Below are 19355 nucleotides of genomic sequence, written 5' to 3'. Positions count from 1 at the left end.
TCATCAAAGCTTTAGAAGTGGTCATGTGCAATTAGAACGATATTTTCTTATCACTGCTATCTGCTACCGGCTGCTCAGGTAGAGAGTGTGATGAAACCACGATGCGCTTGTTTTTATTACTCTTAGGATACCTGCCAACTTTTACAGTTTTATCGCAAAATGCTTGGCTTTTAGAGCTTCATTATGGTTATCATACTGACAATAATCACTTTTATTGAGTTCAATATGCTTCTGGCTTACAGCAAGCTGAATTTTAAGAGAACACAAGTACAGTTGCTAACTCATTCTTTTCAGAGCCCGATTTTTCGGACCCACCCACGGCAGCGACACCAACTTATAGAACCGGTAAAATAACAGAAACCGATTATTGGGCAGTTACGTGTTGGACTTAATAACTTAATAAGCATTTCAGTTTGCCTCTTGCGCAGATTATTCTTCCCAACTTCGCCACAGAACGTGCAGAGAATCATTACTACAAAATCATCATCCCGAGTAGTCGTACAAACTTCAGTATATTACGCCACAGGTTGGCAACTTTTATGGCTTTGACGGTGTTACTTTTGCTGTACTAAAGTTAAGAGGACTATATTGGCAATGTCCACACGGCTCTTCTAGAGCGACTAGACGTTGTGTTTATTGATGACATTCATTTAATTCTGGCAGAATCGCAAATGATGTTGTGGCCGGCTGGCAAGTACCTCCCTTTTTCTTGGAGTGTGGTAAAAATGAGGCGAATCAGGGTAAAATGTTTCAGACAGGCTGACCGAGCTTGAGATGGGTGAAGCCATCTTGTCACAGGCCATCTTTGCGTAAGTAATATGCGTCCACGTATCGAAAAGTCGGCCATCCTTTCCTAGGCACTCTGCACTATTTTTATCACACCGTGTGTTTCCATCTGTGGACCCCAAATGACCCCAATATTGACTTTGGCCCCTTATGAAGGAGGTTCACACCAACAAGCTCACACTTTGCTGTGTAAGCCTCACGTTCTGTTTTTGGAGAAATTTTGATGCACAGAGCATTAATGAAGGACGTTTGATTGTAGCGCGATGACTACAGAATGGAGATCAATATTGAGAAGATATATTGCTTTTGCGCATGACAATGAAGTCATTTTTTTTCACTTTACCTCGAACCTTTAAATATAAGGTCTTCCAACTATTTTTCCATAAATAAGAAACAATCGCATAAATTATGCACTGTTTGAGCTGAAGCTTTTTAACGTCCCTTCGAGCGAGGTACGTATAATATATTTGAGCCGTCTTATCATGATCGCGCTTTACAGTGCGGCGTGCTTCATAGACGGCACCTAGACGCTGATGAGCACTTAATTATGAAAATCATACTAATTAACTTCCCAAGTGGCATAGTTGAACAGAATATATTTTTTATAAAGTAAATTAGATACCTTTGGTGGCCCATGGTGCTCGCGCCTCAGAACTGTTACCAGATTCCCCTGAACGCTATGCTAGCTGATACTATGGCTAATGCAGATATGGCTAATTTGAAGCGTTAAAACAAATTGAGCGGACAAAAAACCCCCACGTTTAGAGGAGACGCCGTCAGCGGCGCGCAGCCTCCGTTATCTCTGAGAGCCACAAACTTTGACAAGGCATTTTCTCCAGGCGCCGATACGCAAAGTCCTTATAGAAGCAAGTAGGAAGCGCGATGCGCTGATTGCAGGTCTGATGGAAGCTCGCGAAAGCTTCAGTGCTCTGAGGATGCACGCACTTTTTGCGATAACAAATATGGGTCGCAACGTGGTTATACAGGTCAGCGAGTAGCTTGCGATGAAGACCTTACTAGTGTCACCTGTTGGGACAATGTGAAAGAAATTTCAAGGAATACTGAGGAATGAGTATAAGTATTACGCTGAATAAGCAATCTAAATTAATTAGCTAAGAAGGTACATATAGGTGTATAATCGAGTTAGTGTCATTGCGCACTGCATCGAGCTCACCACGTTGGCCAAAGCAGCCCCGAATATAGAAGGATTTTAGTTTTTTAATTGCTCTTAAGGATTTATGCAAGGCTGAGATGAAGCACAATGCTTCTTAAGAGCAAAGAAAAACATAAGGCTACTTGCATACGCAACTCTGTTGTTTAACGCGAGCTTTAATTAGTGCACGATGTAGTCTTGTTTAAAGAGAGTCCTTAGATTTCCTTACAGGATCGCTGCTTATTTGTAGTCTTCTTCGCGAGGCAGTATTCCACATTTACACTGATATGTTTAAGGACGATAATATAGTGTTCCAACCTCTCTCTTTGGTAATCTATAGAACTAGGTCACTAGTTTTGCCTTCGTCTAAAAGAAAGAAGCAGAGACCGAAAGAAAGAAGTAACAAAAATTGAAGAGCAGCGAGCGCTGCTGAAGAATGAAGCGAGGGAGGCCGAAAATATTCCCTTCACCGCCCCCTCTCGCACTCTCTCCTGAAGTCAGATTTTAATCACGCTGAAGCCAGATTTCAATCTGCCGTCACCAGTTTCAAAACACCGCCGGAGTATCGTATAGCTTTATATTTTTTCCCCTGTTGTAACCGTAATCTTAGGCTGACCTCTTAATCCTAAAAAACAGTATTTTTTTTTAAAGACTCGAGGTCGCCTCCAAGATCTCTGCAGAAGAAGTCGTGGACGTAATTATCTTCTAATTTTCCTACCACTGCGCCAGAATAAGAGCTATCTCACCACGCCTGCGGAAGCGTGCGCGCAGCTGTTCACAGTATGCTGGGCACAGACTTCGTTACTCTTGTGGTCAGGCAGCGTCTTTGTTTCATTTTCTTTCCGGGTTGTGGCTTCCGTTGTTGCCCATACCAAGACCCTTTCTAGCGCTCGTTAGAGCTTCCGTTGGGAAACATGCCTGGGAGAGCCAGCCGCTCTAATTTTTCTAAGTCAATAGAAAAAAAGAAAGACTGAAAATAGCCGATCAAGTAAATAAGATACAAATACACAGATACAGACATCACGTGCAAATAGTGCAGCTGCCGGTGATTAGACTTGAAAATTGCATAACTGAGCCGGTAGTGAGGGAAGGGAGGACGAAGTAGCCAGTCGGTAAAAAGAAGGGTTCGTTAAGAATTAGTTCTACCGTGGAGAACACGAAGCAAGAGGTCAGCTTATTCTCGAAAAGCGTACCACGTATACACAAGACAAAACAAAGACCAACAACAACAAAAGCCCAACCGTTTCGCAAAGCACGAAACACACAAAGTAGGAAACTCCCGAATGCAGCCCAGCACTTCCCGCTCTGTACCATTCTCTCCTGCTTGTTCTTGCAGGTGCGTACACAATCCCACGCGTGCAAATGTAGACGCAAACTTCGTCTCTCGTGCTTCTTCATGCAAAAGTTTGCCTTGCGCCGGTCTTTCGGTCGTTTTCAGCGCGGCGACTTTCTCGAAGCCTTTGTTTCGCCCCCGCTCCCGTTTTATTTATTCATCGTACAAGGTAACTCTTGACGACACTATAGTCGCGACGACTGGCACATAGCGCGGCGCAGTGTGTAACGTATCTGTCGCGCATTCTAATTGGAAGGCCGTTAAATTCGCGCTATACTTCTGCACCCGAGTAATAGCGCCCGTGGTAGTCGCAGAGTCCTTTGTGAGCTTGTATATCTATAGCGTCGCTTTTGGCTCATATTTAGCTGGAAAGCATCGTGTCGCGCTCTTTGGCTCATTTCAAAAAGAAAGAAATGAACTACCTAAAAGATGAAGAGGAGGAGATGAACGCGTGTAAGTAGTAACTTACTCGCTCGTTACTTATTCTGAAACAGAAACTAAGGCCTTTGAGTGCAGGTAGCATTCAATTTTTCCTTTGTTGGAAGCCGCGCCTCTTAATGACCTGCTACACTCGCTGGAAATACGCTTGACTTGAACGCTTGTAATGTACAGCTGATGCAGTGAATACATCACTTTGCGCTTAGACGCGGAGATTGTCAATGCTACTACAGAAATATTTTCCGTTGAGACTGCTTGTGGAGCCCGTCATTACACAATGTCGCAGTTCTGTCGCCCTCTCATGAATTTCATGCTTTGCCATAGCACCGCTTACTCACCTGAATATTTCAGTATTTCATCGTCAGAGACATCACGTTTAATTCTTTCATAGTTTCCTCATTGACACACTTCCGGTACGCAGTAGAGGCGTCACTCATGGCGACAAAGGCCTTTCCCCATCTAGGATTCAGTGCGCACGGAGTAGCACAGAATCAGTGCCATACATAAACTAGAAGACAATGCAGCTCAGTGGGTTCCAATATAAGATAACAATGGAGTCAGTATGTGGAAGGACAGGCTGTTTGTTGCCACTGATGGAGCGATCTTTCCGTCAGAGTAGCTGTTGGAAACTATACAGCTTCATCACGCTGCAGGCAGCTACAAAGTGAAGCGCGAACTTCGGTCGACAGGAAGAAGAGAAAGAAAGGACGGAGCATTTCCTTCCTGGAGGTTGTAAAAACTTCGCTCACGATGCAAGAGCTGCTTTTTCTAAGTATTCTTCGCTTTTTGATGGAAAGTTCCTTTGAACTTGTCAACAGTCAACTCCGGCAGGCATTATACAGACTTTACTGTCGGCCGCCTTGCTAATATACGTAGAGGCGCGGCGTTGTAAACAAGGTCAGAGCGCGCCTTGACACTTGTGAAAACGCACGCGCACACACACACACACACACACACACACACACACACACACACACACACTGTATATATATATATATATATATATATATATATATATATATATATATATATATATATATATATATATATATATATATATATATATATATATATATATATATACTGACGCCCGGAGCGCTTTGTATGAGTCAGTGGTGCTACGTCTATAGTTGGGTAAACGTAACCGGAATACAGTTCTATATAAATGTACGTGTGAAAATGGCGACAGAGGTAAGGCTTTCGCACTGCATGCCCCTCCCGTGCACCTTGTAAAGCCCTTTGACAGAAGAGATGCAGTCGGAATTTTAGCGGATAATTGCGTGCACCTGCGCTTGCACATCGACTGTTCAGCCAGTCAGTCCTCTAAAAGAGGAGAAAAAAAGAATGGATAAATCTATTGCCTTTTTTTATTAGGGTGCTTTGCAGGAACCAGTGGCGCTATCAAAGAACGGCAGCATTACCGCCAAATCGCGTGCAAACTGCACGCCGAATTGGTGGCAAATTACGAGCCAGTTTTGCGCTCAAAGCACGATGCTGGCAGCGTACCTTTGAAGACGACGCCAAGAAGCTTGAGGATGTTTTCGTGCTTGAAGCTGGACATGATCTGGACCTCACGCTCGAAGTCTGACTGCGCCTCGTTGGACACGCTCTCCTTGAGAACTTTCACGGCCACGTCCTCCTCGCTGCCGTCAGGGTGTGTGTACACCGCTGCAAGAACCAAGGCTGGTTATACAGGCTGCGTGAGTGGCTGTGAGAAGGAAGGGGAACTTCTTTGTTAGACACAACCAAATGAATACAACAGACAGTTGGGCCAAGCAGAGCATAGGCAAGATTAATTGTTGTCTTTTAACTGTAGTGAAGCAATCATGATGTAAATTGAAGTGGACAAAAAAATCACCCTTCCCGTCGGTGCGCTCCAAACCCATAAACTTCGAATCACGCGTCCGATGCTCTACCATCTGAGCTATGAAGGAAGGCGCTTCATTCTGCACTTCATTGAGTGTTTCTGTACGTGTAATCACTTGGAGTTTTAGCCAGCGCCACTCGTAGTCATGGCGGCGAGCGTGGGACACTCTTTGCCAGAGGGCGTCACGTGGCACGTCATCTTTGCACGAGGCTGCAGCTGACCAATAAACCCTCGCATGCTAACCTCAGGCATCTTGTCTGCCGGGGCGAGGCCCACGCTGTGCAATTCATTTGGCTGTCAGAAGGTTATATAACTTTTGGGGTGACGATGTTGCGATGCTTCTTTTATGTGAGGGCGTGAAACTTGCAGCGATAGCGCCGTGCCGGACCACATAGCTTCGCTAGTCGCCCACCTTCACGGGCTCTCAATCTTTTTTATTATTGTGCGCTATTAGAAAAGGGTTGAGCTGGTTACCCACTGGTATGCACGTTGCCCACTGGTATTACGTTACACACTGGTATGTGTCACTGAATATAGCGCCACGCTTCTTGATGTCTGCATCGTTAGCTTATCTTGCAACCAGTGCTTAACGGGTATTTTCTCCCTTGATATAAGTAATAATCTCACGATTTTTGTGTGTGTCTGTGATGGAGGTGCCCTCGGAGAGCCGGTGACCTTGACGCGAAACGCGCCAATACGATAAAACCCCTCCACGGATGCGTGCGGAAGCAGCTCTGAGCGAGTGAAAAAAAAAAAAAAAGTATGCTCGCGCAGCCGACGCCTCCTCTCGCCTTTATTCTGCAGAGTAACAGGTGTTTTTGCGCAGAGAAGTTGCTGCGGCGGCGGCTGTTGCCAGCGGCGCTAGTCGGCAACGAGGAGGCGAGCGATATAGCGTGCGCGCTTTTGCGGTTCGCTGGGGTGGCCGCGCAATTACGACACTGCGGAAGAAGCGCGTGTTCCTTCGTCTGTGCGAGCACGATGCCGAAGACAAGGGGATCCCGAACTGAGGATGCCAGAGGCGGAAAAACGACGGGCGGATGGCGCATATGCATGCACAACACGAGAGAGGGATCGCATAGGGCGTTAAAAGGGTCCGCTTTAATGCCAAACTTTAGTACTGCCCACTGCGGCTCATCTGGGCTTTAAAAAAAACACAAAAAGACCGATAAGCCGAGTTATCTCGACATCAACTCTGTCTCGCTCAAAATTGTTTACTGTAATGCTGAAATGATAACACGGAACAGCGCCTATTAACCCGTTTGAACAATACGATAGATAATTAATTAGTGTTCCACAGTAGCTGAACTCGAAAAGATTAACTTTAAACGTTAGAAAACACTAAATATATTATTTTTAAGACCACTTAACAAACATTGTCACTTCGAACTCAGCCTGAACGGCCCTGAAGCGCGTTGCATCGTAAAACTCTCTGAGGGCTTCGTTCGAAGAAACAGTGTATTGGAATCCGCACGTTAATAAGCTCGCGATTGAATTAGGCAAAGCAGTAGCTGGCCTCTACAAGCTGGCAGAATTAATTCAGTTACACTAAAGACCGCGATGTCATTCACGCCTTTCATATTTTCGTAAGGGGTACTACAACCACCACCAACTATAGCAAAGTGCAGTGGGTGCAAAAGGTGTTAAGAACCTTTGAGAACCTTATTGGACAACCCTTTTACCCACTGGTCCCCTATTGATTAAGCATAACATGCTTAAACTGTCTATGTTATACAAGCGGTCCCTTTAGATGCACCAATATAAACTTCCAAACGATACAAAACATTCCCTACATGACTAGAGCATACGTTACGGACTAATAGCAGTGCCACGTACGCGCACAAACAACGGTACGTCTAGTCTTGACTACCGCGTACCAGCACTTTACAACCTTTTAAAAACTCACGTTAATTTCAATTCACCACTCAGACAGTTTAAATCAAAAGTACGTGATTACCGCATTAAACAATGATTTTTTTTTTACCTTCGCATGACTGTTCCGCTTGACTTTTGCATCACTTGTTAACTTCATCAGCCTTTGTAAAATTTCAATGTAATACTTTTTCATAGTCTTTATGAAAGACTGTTTCATGCTTTTTCTTTCCTGATGTGTTTATGAATTTCTGAGATAGTTTCCATCACGTATGCTGTACCTGTTCCCAAGCAAGTTCATTTCTTTTTCATAAAGACTGTATTTGTTTACCATTGTTAAGATTTTGTGAAATCCCTTGCTATTGCTCTCTATAGGCCCCCAGGTCCGGTCAGCCTCGGGTACCTCCAACTTTTGTGTTGGAAATAAAGTGGATTCTGATGCCCCCCCCCCCCCCCTAAAAAAAAGTCTAAATTTTTTTTCAGATTTTTTGTTCATTATGAAATGCGTACCAATCTGCACAGCGAGAAGTTGTGTTGTAATGCGGGTTGAACGTAGAGTGCGTTTGCTCAAGCCATACAACAGGAGAAGAATGCAGAGTGCTTACGAAGGATTCGGATGCATCCCATCACTAAGAAAATTAACGAAGAGAATTGTGAATAAAGAGTGCGCACGTTGTTTTCGAGACATATATTTAAAAAAAACTCACAGGGTCCGTTATGCATTTGTCTAAGACGACTCGAAGGCGAAAGCCATGTTCTTCTTTTTCTTCCCGCTCGATGTACTGATACTCCCTCGCTCTTCACTGAAAGCTTTCTGCACTTAACGTGGTATTGCACTGCCTCCAGGATCGGGGGCATTGCAAGCTATCTGCACCTCACGTGGATTTGCACGGCCTCCGTGATCTGCCCACCTTTGACCAAGCAACAGTGTCATGTGATGACGTCATCACGTGATGACACTTTATGTAACGTCGTGATTACGTCATATTTGGCACTATATGACGTCATCACGTGAGAATTTTTTGCATCACTCGTGTTGACGCCGACGCTACGGGACGCCGCCGATGGTCGATTTTCGCGTTTGATGAGGAATCTAAGGCTTTCGCCTTAAAACTAGCGAACACGAGACGGGCCGGTGTCACTTAATTAATGAGGTGCTTTCTGCTGTTCTGATGCCTGAGTAACATTTGTGACTAATGTCTGCGCATATCGCAGAACTTTCGCAGAAAATGTTGACGAGCCATGTGATAGTGTTTTGAGGTCATTCGTTTTCGTATTTCTTCGTTATATAAGTTCTATAAATGCTAAACAGGCGGTTTTACATGCATTTCTTTTCCAAACCAACTCGGCAGTGTTTCGAACCATAGAATAAAGTGCATTTTGAACAGTATTTCGAAGTAAGGTCTCGAGTGGCACGAGAGCTTTGTTTGGAATAACAAACAAAATGCAGCTTCTCCGCATGCCAACAGCCATGCGATGGAGGTTTGAGATCGTCCGTTCTCATCAGCTGGTGGGTAAGCAGCAGTAGAATATTTATTACAAAGTCCCACCACACGAACTTAATCTCTCTGTACAGACTGCTTGTAATTTAACCTAGTGAGGAATTGCGGCTGGAGAAGTGTCCGGGCGCAAGTTTATAAATAAGCCTGTGGAAACAAATGGCTACAGGACTACTCTCTCTTCCAATATGGCTGCCAGGCGGCTTGAATCGCTCCCGTATGCCGCCGCAAAAAGAGTCACCCGAGAAGTTTCCCGCAAGGAGGGTATATACTTATCTTGGGGCTGCGGAGACAACTTGTGCGCTTGGCTGGCCGCTACTTCGCTAGCCCCTTCCATCGTTCGTACCCCCACATTCTTGCTCGCCGCATAATTTCGTTTTCCCTGCAGAAATAGCCCAGCCGTCCGCATTGAATGAGACCACGAGTGTCCACGACAGGAACGTCTCCTCCTAACTCTTTGCGATGCTCGAACAACCGCGATGCAGGACGGCATAACTCGACGCACACTCAGAGAAACACGAGAGCGCGTCTTTAGCGCAGCAGTTCCGAGACAGATGTGCGGAGCTACTTATAGAAAGAAACGAATGGCGGGGTTGCTCGCTGTTTGCTTACCTATCTTACTCTCACGGTCCTGTATCGTTGCGGAGAATAGTAGTTACAGTAAAATGACAACAGAATGAATTTGTATAGTTTCAAAATATTGCTTCTAATTAAAAAGGTTCGCGTAAGTGTTTGTTATTACTGATAAACAAACGTCTGCTGGAAGGTGGCTACAGCTGAGCGATACGCTGCGAGTAATTGACTACAAAACGACTTCGGGTTACATGGCTCGGTTTCAACTTCGTATTGGTTGCGTAAGTTGTGAGCGACTCGATAACTGGAAGAGCGAAAAGCCACACGGGTCGAGGAATGCTCACGACGAGGGGGCAACTAATATTCTAGTGCACCTGGAATGTCACTTTTGCACCACGGGAAACCGAGCGAGTGGGAAACTGACGCGTGTCACGAAAGTATTCGATTGTAATGCCTCTTATTGCTCTGCATTCGAACTTTTTACATGTGTAGAGCATGATTTCTGTGCTTGCTTAACATAGTTGCGAAAGGGCCACATGATGTCATATGATATGCTCGAAAAACATTTTTGTATGAGAGATTAAAGTGCATTAGCTTAACCTTTCGCGCGAATGGCTGGTTCAATATGAACACGTGAGTGTGTGCTGGCAGTTGTGTTGGTGCTCTCGTGCTGTCAGCGTTCCGATGCGTGTTTAATTACTAACAGCGGAGCTGTTTAAGGCGGCCGTAAAAAAATTTTGTGTCCGCAGAAAACCACAGGTGGGTATGCGCCACAGGAATTGGGCGAGCACCACTACCGACCGAGTACAGCGGGTGCGAGCGTTAAACGAAAACTCTGCTCGGCGAAGTGGGGCGCGTGAAACACGTGAAACAGAGAGAGAGAGAGAGAGAGAGAGAGAAAGAAAGAGACAAACAGAGAGAAATAAAGGGATTGAAGACATAAAAAGATAGAAAGACAGAGAAAGACATAGAAAGAGCGAGAAAGAGGTAGAAGGAAACTGACACAAAAATGAGATAGAAAAAACAGAGAGAAACAAAGAAATAGAAAGAGAGAAATAGAAAGAAAAGAAAGAGGAACAAGGAAGGCCCGCTCCTGCTTTAGGCTTGGCATTACTAGTGTGAAGCTGCCATCATTTTCTCTTCGACTTGTACTGGATCCAGTCAAGGCGCTCGTACGACTGCACGATGTGAATTGCAGCGTGTCCACTTTTATCTTGCACAATCCCTAAGACAAGTCTACCTGTTGTTTCTTTTGCCGAGTGATATTGGTGTCACACGGCGCACTACTGATCGCGATTAAGCCCGGTCTGGACCACATTTCTCGACAGAGATTGGCGCCCTTCTGCAGCTTGCGTTAAGGAGGCAATCACGAGCAAGGAATTCGATGCGGATCAGGCACGATCACGATCAAAAGTGACACCGATATAACACAGTAGAGAAAGTGGCTTTACAGAGGAGCGATGGAAGTGGCGTACCCTTGTGGACCTTCCCGAAGCACCCTTCGCCGATCTCCTCTATGAAGCGGATGCAGTCGGCGGATATCTCGACGTCGTGCAGCACTTTTCGCAGCGGCGTCTCCGGGGCCGACGAATAGTAGGTAGGGTTGGTCACGTACTGCTGCATGCATTTGTGCAGGGACCCGGCAGCCGCGCGCCGGGCTTCCCGCCGCCGCCGGTGTCGTCGCACAAGCACCGCCACCACGAGGCCCGCCAGCGCCAGGGTGCCCAGCACGGCAAGAAGTCCCGTCAACAACGGAGCGGTGCCCCCGCTTCGGCCTGTGGTATCCGGAAGCAAGGCGCCGGCCGAACCGGCTCCGCCCGCTGGCTGTGGCTCCTGCGATTCCAGGCCACTGAATGGAAAACTCTCCCTCGTTCGCGTTCAGGTACATTCGCCATGCTTGGAGGCCTAGCTGAATTATGCGGGTGTGTCGCCTGATCCGCACTGATTTATGACCGTACGTTACAGCTATCCATTTCATCCTACTTTCTAGAAATTTCGCCCTTCTTCATTGACTCCGACGTAGACGAGCCGACGAACCACCATTATCGTCACTGAATGACATTCTCCCCACGAATAATAAGAAAGTAATGGAAAACGATACTGATTGTTGCAGAATATGGTCGCTCGGGCGTCCAGATAGGGTAGCAAAATTTATCCTCTGGCTGTCGCTGTCGTCATGGTCACCATCGTCAGACCACCCCCGCCCCTTTTGTCTTTCCTATAATACTCTGATGGGTGCGCAATGGGCACGCAGGCATGACATGCAAGCGGTATGTTCGGCACGCTGTATCGTCGTGATCACACCAACACCTAGGACCATTTCAGCAGAAGAAAACAAAGGTACACTCATGCAGGCACGCGAGCATATATGTGGCGTTCTTTTTTTCTAAAATAGCCAAATCCAGAAACCGAAGATGGGCTAAATTTCACGGGAGCGTAAAGCGCGCCTAAGTATCTTTCCCTCTTAAAACAATTGTAATAAAAATGTCGCAATGCCTCATTGTAGCATGAACTCAGAAATGCAGTTTCGAATAAAAAATGAGCCAAATCCTACATCTGTTTGAATCGAACTGAGCCAGATCCATTAAACCAGTGCTGCGCCAACAGTCCTGACCAAAACAACCAACATGGTCGCATCCGATCGGTTTAATTTGTGTCCTAGTTGCTTTCCTATCGTGCTTTCGTTCCCCGATTAGTTTTTGTGGGCGAGTTGGCAGTTACTGAAGGACATGATGTTGTACGGTAAAACTCGAATATAAAGAGTAAAATGCCGGCTTTACTACTTCTTTCTGCCTTTTAGTGTTTCTTTTCGAGTTTTCCGCTGCAGTATCACGCCCTTCTTTCGCTCCAAGACGGTATATTTGAAACAGAAGACAACTGAAATGAAGATATGGGGCACCGATCTATTCATTGAAGAAGAAGAAGTGATCAGAAACGACGCGGCATAAAACGAGCTAGGAAGAAGAGCTGAAGCATTTTCTGAAGGCCACGAAGGTGCCAAGAACGAGAAAAACGCTGCCGACAGTCCAGAATGGTGCGCCTTTTGCCTGGAAGGACCACTCGCTCTACAAGCCTAGTCATCGCCACTACGTCCATGCAACAAAGAATGGCACCGACGGAAGCACAAGGATGGTGTTAATCTTGTCACAAAATATTGCTATTTCGTTAATTCGCTGCGGTTTAGACTTCTCTTACGAGGTTATTCAAGCCAAAATGTAGTGTTTCAATCTATAGGAGTGAAATCCAAATTTTACTCCTAAACACCGACGATAGTGGGCTATATAGATTTTAGCTGCAATGTAGATTTGAGGTATATTGGTGACATGAGCACACTGGCAAAAAATTTTTGGAGCAGGCCCGATCATATTGTCAGTAGCAAAAACTGCGTTTTTCTCAGTTTCAGATAACGTGGACTTGGCTGTTTTAGAAAAAAACAACAACAAAACGCTACATATATATCAGACAGTTTAAAGATGGGAATCGGGAACCGATAACTGTGTTGGGCCCAGCTGCAACGAAATAAAACTTCGTGCACATTGCAGCATCGGAACATACCCGTAGTATTAGGTAGGCTTATAGCTTCTACGTTTCCAACAGATTCGCGTAAAGCAGTAATTTCCTTCTTTGCACCTGCTCGGTGACTGACGCACCTTTGCGATGGGAGTGAAGTTCCGGTTCATGCCGGCTATTTGGTGATGCGTGAAGGAGCCTGCAGCGTGGGGCTGCCGGGGGCCGCTCTGGGGGTATCCGTTGCCTTGCGCTGAAAAGGAGGACAGCATGAGGAACGAATGCGCACTGCTTTCCGAAAAGGGCGAACACTACCTCCGTGTTCTTACAGGTGCACGCTAACTCGCTCTGAATTATTTTGCACTAATTGCTACCATGGATGATCAAGCACTGAACCAGATGCAATGGTCCTTCATATGAGGGCCTTTGTTGCTGTTTTACGAGTCCTTTGGTCACGCGCTTCTGATGTGTGTGCGTGTGGCCTCATTCTGCAGTTTGTGCCTGGGGATGTACGGTATCGCAACTTAAACTAGTTGGATTGGTCGAGTTGAACACCAGGATATCATTTGGAAAAGCAGGCTGAATTTGCTTGCTTGCGCTGACATCTCCAGCTTTTCTTTAACTCAGTGATTACGTGAATACATTAAACCTTTGGGTATTTAATGTTCGGAGTGGTATACCTCAATGAGCGCTGTTTAAACATGGACATTACCTACTGATTAACGTTTCCGATGCTTAAAAAAAAGCGAACATTTGCAGATTTCATTTTCTGGTGTTATGAAACCGCTTGGAAGACCAACTCTGTCCCTCTGCGAACTTTTCGCGGCCAATAGGGAAGAAAGTGTCTTGCTTGGTGCAATGCCGGTTTCCACAAACACTGTTGCAGATGCAGTATTACCATACATTGGCGAGTGATACAGTGCATGCATATTTGTCACCTGTTGACATTTCAAGAACGCTGACACCCGGCTCACGTCTCGGCTCATTGCGTAGTCTTGATCAGCATGGCGAGAAGCACCAGTGTCGTACGGGCCACAGTGGGCCCATATTCACAGAAGAACGCTTACACTGGAACTGTTCAACCGTAATTTTGACCGCATAATTAGTGAAGACGGCCGGCAAATGGTAAACGAAACCTAAGAACAAAATGACCGCCGCGGTGGTCTAGTGGTTATGGTGCTCGACTGCTGACTGCTGGTCGCGGGATCGAATCCCTGCCGCGGCGGCCGCATTTTCGATGGAGGCGAAAATGCTTGAGGCCCGTGTACTTAGATTTAAGTGCACGTTAAAGAACCCCAGGTGGTCGAAATTTCTGGAGCCCTCCACTGCGACGTCCCTCGTAATCATGTCGTGGTTTTGGGACGTTAAACCCCAACAATTATTATTATTATAGAGAAAGAAATGCTCAGCGAGTTCGGTCCTTGATTCTTGGCTAGCCCCGAGGCCCTACAGAGGACAGGTTTTCACGGTTTTTTTCCTTTTGATGTTAATTTAACAGTGGGTTAGAGTGCCACCGACTGCGGAAACTAGCGCAGTGTTGTATTGCACCATGGGATGTTGTACGCCATCTCGGGCGGCGGTGCTCACATAGGCGTGCGTGCGCTACCTACCGACGGGCGCCTTGCTGCAGGGCTCGTGGGGCCGCTTGGGCTTGAGGTCGCTGGTGCAGAGGCAGACGAAGGTGCCGTTCACGTTGTGGCATCCGGCCTCGAGGCCGCATAACGTGGAGTTGTGCGCGCATAGGTCCAGCTCTGCACGTGGTGAAGAGAACCGAGAGAGGGCAACATAGCGTGAGGTCAAAGCGTGAGGTCGTTGGTCATTCACCGCGTACAAAAGAAAACGCTTGTTTTACCACTGTCTTTTGGTTCGAAATATCCTTCAGCGGCAGCGTTTTTCTAGTAACAGCAACACAAACAAAAGCACGAGCAACTTCCGTACGAACAGTCCAACCACAGTAACAGCAACAGTTACGGCAGTCGATAGGAGAAACCGCATGCCCAAAGGGCGTTGGCTTTCCAAAGTTAACAAAATTACACAACTTCGCTGTCTTCCTTTGCAAGCGAACGCAGCGCGAGCAGTGAAGAGGCTGCAACGCGTCGTCGGCTCGTAATGTTTTCGCGCAAAATACTGCCTGCTGAAAAAGACTTTCAGACTAATCTTATACTGATGGTAAGATTATCCACATCCCTTCAAATGTGGTGAATCGGAACTTGCTTCATCGGAACGCAAACCTGGAGGTGTTAATGCCAAGCATCCCCCCCTACCCACGGCAAGCCTGGGTGACCGAGACTTATGTATACATAAAAATGGTTGTGGCGTCACCTACATAAGCCGATACTGCCGTTAAAACTACAATTTTTTTGAATAATCTCCTTAAGCATCGCCAATTTGAAATACTTCGACCTGTCTATCCTTTCATGCAACGTAACAGCTAAACGCGCATAGGACTTCTACGGCCGTGTTTTCTAGATTTCTTTCGCATGCCTTTACTGTTGTCCTTTGTTACGAGTTCCCCGAAACCACACATTCGCTTTCGCTAGCATTGGTCACTCGGCGGGAAGGAATAAATGAATGTCCTAAAGAAAAGAGCTCATAGAAAGTATAGGCCCCCTGTCATCTGTAAGAAGCGTTGTACCTTGCAAGCCGGTCATGATCGTTTGCCGACAACGGGTACCGGCCACGCTTCCCATATACAGGGCGCCCCCGCTAAATCTAGCCATAGATTAAAAATATGCCGACGTATATTAAGATGACGCGACCAAATGCATATTACTGACTATTGCATGGAGTAAGTCACACAATTTCTCGCGTTCTTTTTAATTGCTTAATTAGGAAGGATTAATTAACTAACTTCTAAAGCAACAAAACTGGAAAACAATTTCAATTAGGAAGTTGTAGATCGGTTTGCGAAACATCCGATTAGACAGTTTCTAACATTCTATCTATTAAGAATTCGTGTTTTTCTGCTTCCTGCAGATGCCTGCGAACCAAAAAAAAAAAAAAAATACCACGTGACATATTCGCTTGCGCGCCGTAATTACAGTACTCCCTAACGTTGCGCGTATACAAACGATATGCTTCCCTCGCGGCAGTTCATGACAGTAATAAGCAGACGCAGCGGTTATCACTTGTGCTGGCGCAAGCAACAAATTCGTCATGCGGAACGAGGGAGCACTGAAATTACGACGCGCAAGCGAGTGTGTCACGTGGAATTTTTTTGTAGTTCGCGGGCATCTGCAGGAAGCAGAAAAACACGAATTCTTAATAGACAGAATGTTAGAAACTGTCTAATCGGACGTTTTGCAAACCGATATACAGCTTTCTAATTGGAATTTTCTGCCCAGCTTCGTTGCATTAGAAGTTAGTTAATTATTTTTGCCCAAATAAGCAATTAAACAGAACACAAAAAATACTGCGACTTACTTCATGCAATAGTCAGCAACATGCATTCGGTCGCGTCGTCATGAAGTGCGTCGACATAGTTTGAAACTCTGGCTAGTGTTAGCTGGGGCACCTTGTATAATAATCCATCCCACACTTCAGGCGCGTATATGCCAGTGTATAAAGCTCTGAGTTACACACAAATATTTGCTTTGAGATTTTAACTTTTAGAGCACCAGAAAACGATTACAACGGAAAACCAGTAAGCGCCTAACTGAGGCACCGTGTTCCACATGGATAGGAAGAACGAAGGCCGAGCACCAGACATGGTTGCTTGCAGCTGTGCTGAGCAAGGCCGTGGCTCAAGAGAGATCGCTCGAAGCATTAGACTTGAGCATTTTGCTGCGGCTCAAGTGCGCGGCATTAAGGGTCTCGCATCGGCAATCACCCACGGCCTATGTCTGACATCGTACATTCGACCGCATCACCGACACGATCTGTGCAAGTTTTATTAGGGTGTGCAAGCACCCATCGAGAAGCCCTTACGACCTGCTTCCTGTTTTTGTTTCCTTTCACAGACTTGCACGTCACTCTTTCGACACCGCATGTTCATTTGCCGATACCACCACCGACAGATAAGGTTTGGAAGACCACGTGTGTTGTAAGCGGCGCACTGCTTCGTTTGTGTACGCTTGTCACTTGCGAGACAGACTTTTCTGTGGAAAAGCTTAAGGCCTCTCCCCAAGTGTGCAAAAGGAAAGCACAGTGCTCTAATTAAATCATTCGGCTTTCTCGCATCGGGCCTTGCTGACGCGATGACATCGCGTTGATATTGAACAAGAGCCAAACCACGCAAGGCGGCGAGCGTGCCACGGACAGGGTGCTTGGGCGGGAATAAAAGACACATACCCGTTAGAACAAGAACAACAGTGCGTGCCAGTCTTACGCCACGAAGCTTGAGTGCACGCACACGTCCCGAGATGCGACGTGATGGCATTCTGCGCCGCTAAAGAAACAGAACTAAGCTATTGCGCGCGCAGTGAGACCTCGATATAGAGTGGCTGCACCGACAAACAGTCGGGGCGATAAGCAAACAAACTTAATGAACGGAAGAGGACAAATAAGCCGGCAGTGGGTGACAGATGCCTGCACGGTGTGGGAGAAGGGGCCGTCGCTGTTCGCACGGGGCGTCAGTCTCAGTAGCCGTTCATTGAGACATGACCTAGTACGCCCGCCTTGACCACTCACGGATCGATAGACTGATCGAGTGCCTGCCAGGGAGGCTACCTACTGTAGGTGCTGCCGACGCTTTGAGACAGCGCGCTGTCGGCGGTTGCGGGAAGATAAATAGCCCGCGGCGTTGGCAGTGAGAACCACGTGATACGGATCGTTGCGAGTTATAGGCGAGACGCGCGCACGCTTAGACGCTCGCGCCACAGTTGTTCCGGCTGCTTGCATCGAGTGAAATCCATGAATGGAAAACGAAATGACATTGAGCCTATTTATTAGAGAAATAACATGCGCAGGAGCAGGGACAACCGAAAACATAAGCGCAGCGCTTTTGTGCCTGTCTTTCCATATCTGTATTTTTCTTTTTTATTTTTGTACCGGTTCCTGTGTATGATGTTCATCTATACCACCACGTATATACTCCCGAGTCCCAAATGGCCTACCTTGCCACCCTGATTCACTGTACTTATTAAGACGACGTTATGTGCACTCATAAGTATAGTATATATGGCCGGCATGACCGTATGTTGCCACCCCAAAGAACAGTCTGGACGCGCGCTGTCATTCAACGGAAAAGCATAGCACCGCGTCGGGTACGACTCTCGTGGCGTAGCCCGTTGTATTAATGACGCTTTGAGGACGCGTTCAAGATGTGTAAAAGCTTCACAGTGGTTTTGATGCCATCAGGTGTTGCTACTGGGCGTATTTCTCCAGATGTCCCTCTATTCTGTTCATTTCAGACAGCTCCAGTGTTCAGTGATTATACGCAAAACATTTGGAAGGGTTGTACACTCACTTGTCGTAATGGGTCTGACACTTGGAGATATCAAGCGATTCTAAGCCAGAGAGAGAGAGAAACGAAATGAACTGTAACTCTGTTCTCCGCGTTTCTTGTGCGGCGCATCCCTACAACGCGCGTTTCGACTGATTCCTTTAAATTCCGTTTTTCTGTCAAGTTCTTAGCGAACGCTGAGTCACTGATCCTTAGCATTCCCAGCCTTTATTGTCAACACTTTTGTAAACAGGGCCGTCTTGCAAATCAGCGTAGTGCTCCGCTTCCACCTATTTTCGCTATAGTGAGCATTCCGTGTTTGCGCAGATCCGCGCATCGAGCCTTCAGCTGCTTGAGGAAGTAGTGTTGGTTTCCAAACCGTGATGCGCACTCTTTGATTCTTCGATTATGAATGAGACAAATCGTCCCGAAATATGACCTCCTTCAGTGCTGCCCACTCGTTTTAGTTGGAGTAAAATAAAAATTGGCTGACCTGAACCTCGCGTAGAAATTCGAAGCCAGCAACTCCCGAGTGGCAGGCAAAGATATTTTCGCTTTTCCTGTGGTGAAATAAGAGCTACGCTATGGAGACAGATAATTAGAAAGATAAACTTGGGCAAGTAAAGCACGTTTCCTTGACAACGCTTATCAGTATAATAAAAAAAAAAACAGGAGAAATCGTCAAATTACGAACGACGAAATCAGTTCCTCTTAATCCAAACTATCGCAGGTAAAGCACGTTTTCTGGACAAAGGTTTAATGTATTGCTAATTTTGATTTATACCTTGAACACCTGATTGCGTCGATCGTAATCTAAGGAGTTACCCTGTTTCTTTAAGTGCTCAGGTTAATAGAGTCACCTGTATATACTCTCAATAAGCAAATGAGTCAACGGTTACATACACGAGAAAATTAGTATAATGCTATGGTATCGAAAGTTGCAGCAC

General features: G+C 46.2%; 1 protein-coding gene across 1 annotated transcript in view; it reads right to left on the bottom strand.

The window, feature by feature from the left end:
- LOC119379220 (high affinity nerve growth factor receptor-like) overlaps positions 1-19355 on the bottom strand; it is a 413588-nt gene that overhangs the window by 38689 nt on the left and 355544 nt on the right. The window contains exons 2-5 of the mRNA XM_037648451.2: positions 14636-14776; positions 13169-13278; positions 10994-11351; positions 5217-5378 (exon numbers count right to left, since the gene is read on the bottom strand). Of these exons, the coding sequence (XP_037504379.2) occupies positions 5217-5378; positions 10994-11351; positions 13169-13278; positions 14636-14776 (771 nt within the window). The remainder of the gene's footprint in view (positions 1-5216; positions 5379-10993; positions 11352-13168; positions 13279-14635; positions 14777-19355) is intronic.

Source organism: Rhipicephalus sanguineus, chromosome 1 (assembly GCF_013339695.2).
Source record: "Rhipicephalus sanguineus isolate Rsan-2018 chromosome 1, BIME_Rsan_1.4, whole genome shotgun sequence".
NCBI lineage: Eukaryota > Metazoa > Arthropoda > Arachnida > Ixodida > Ixodidae > Rhipicephalus > Rhipicephalus sanguineus.
This window is presented reverse-complemented; position numbering and strand designations above follow the sequence as displayed.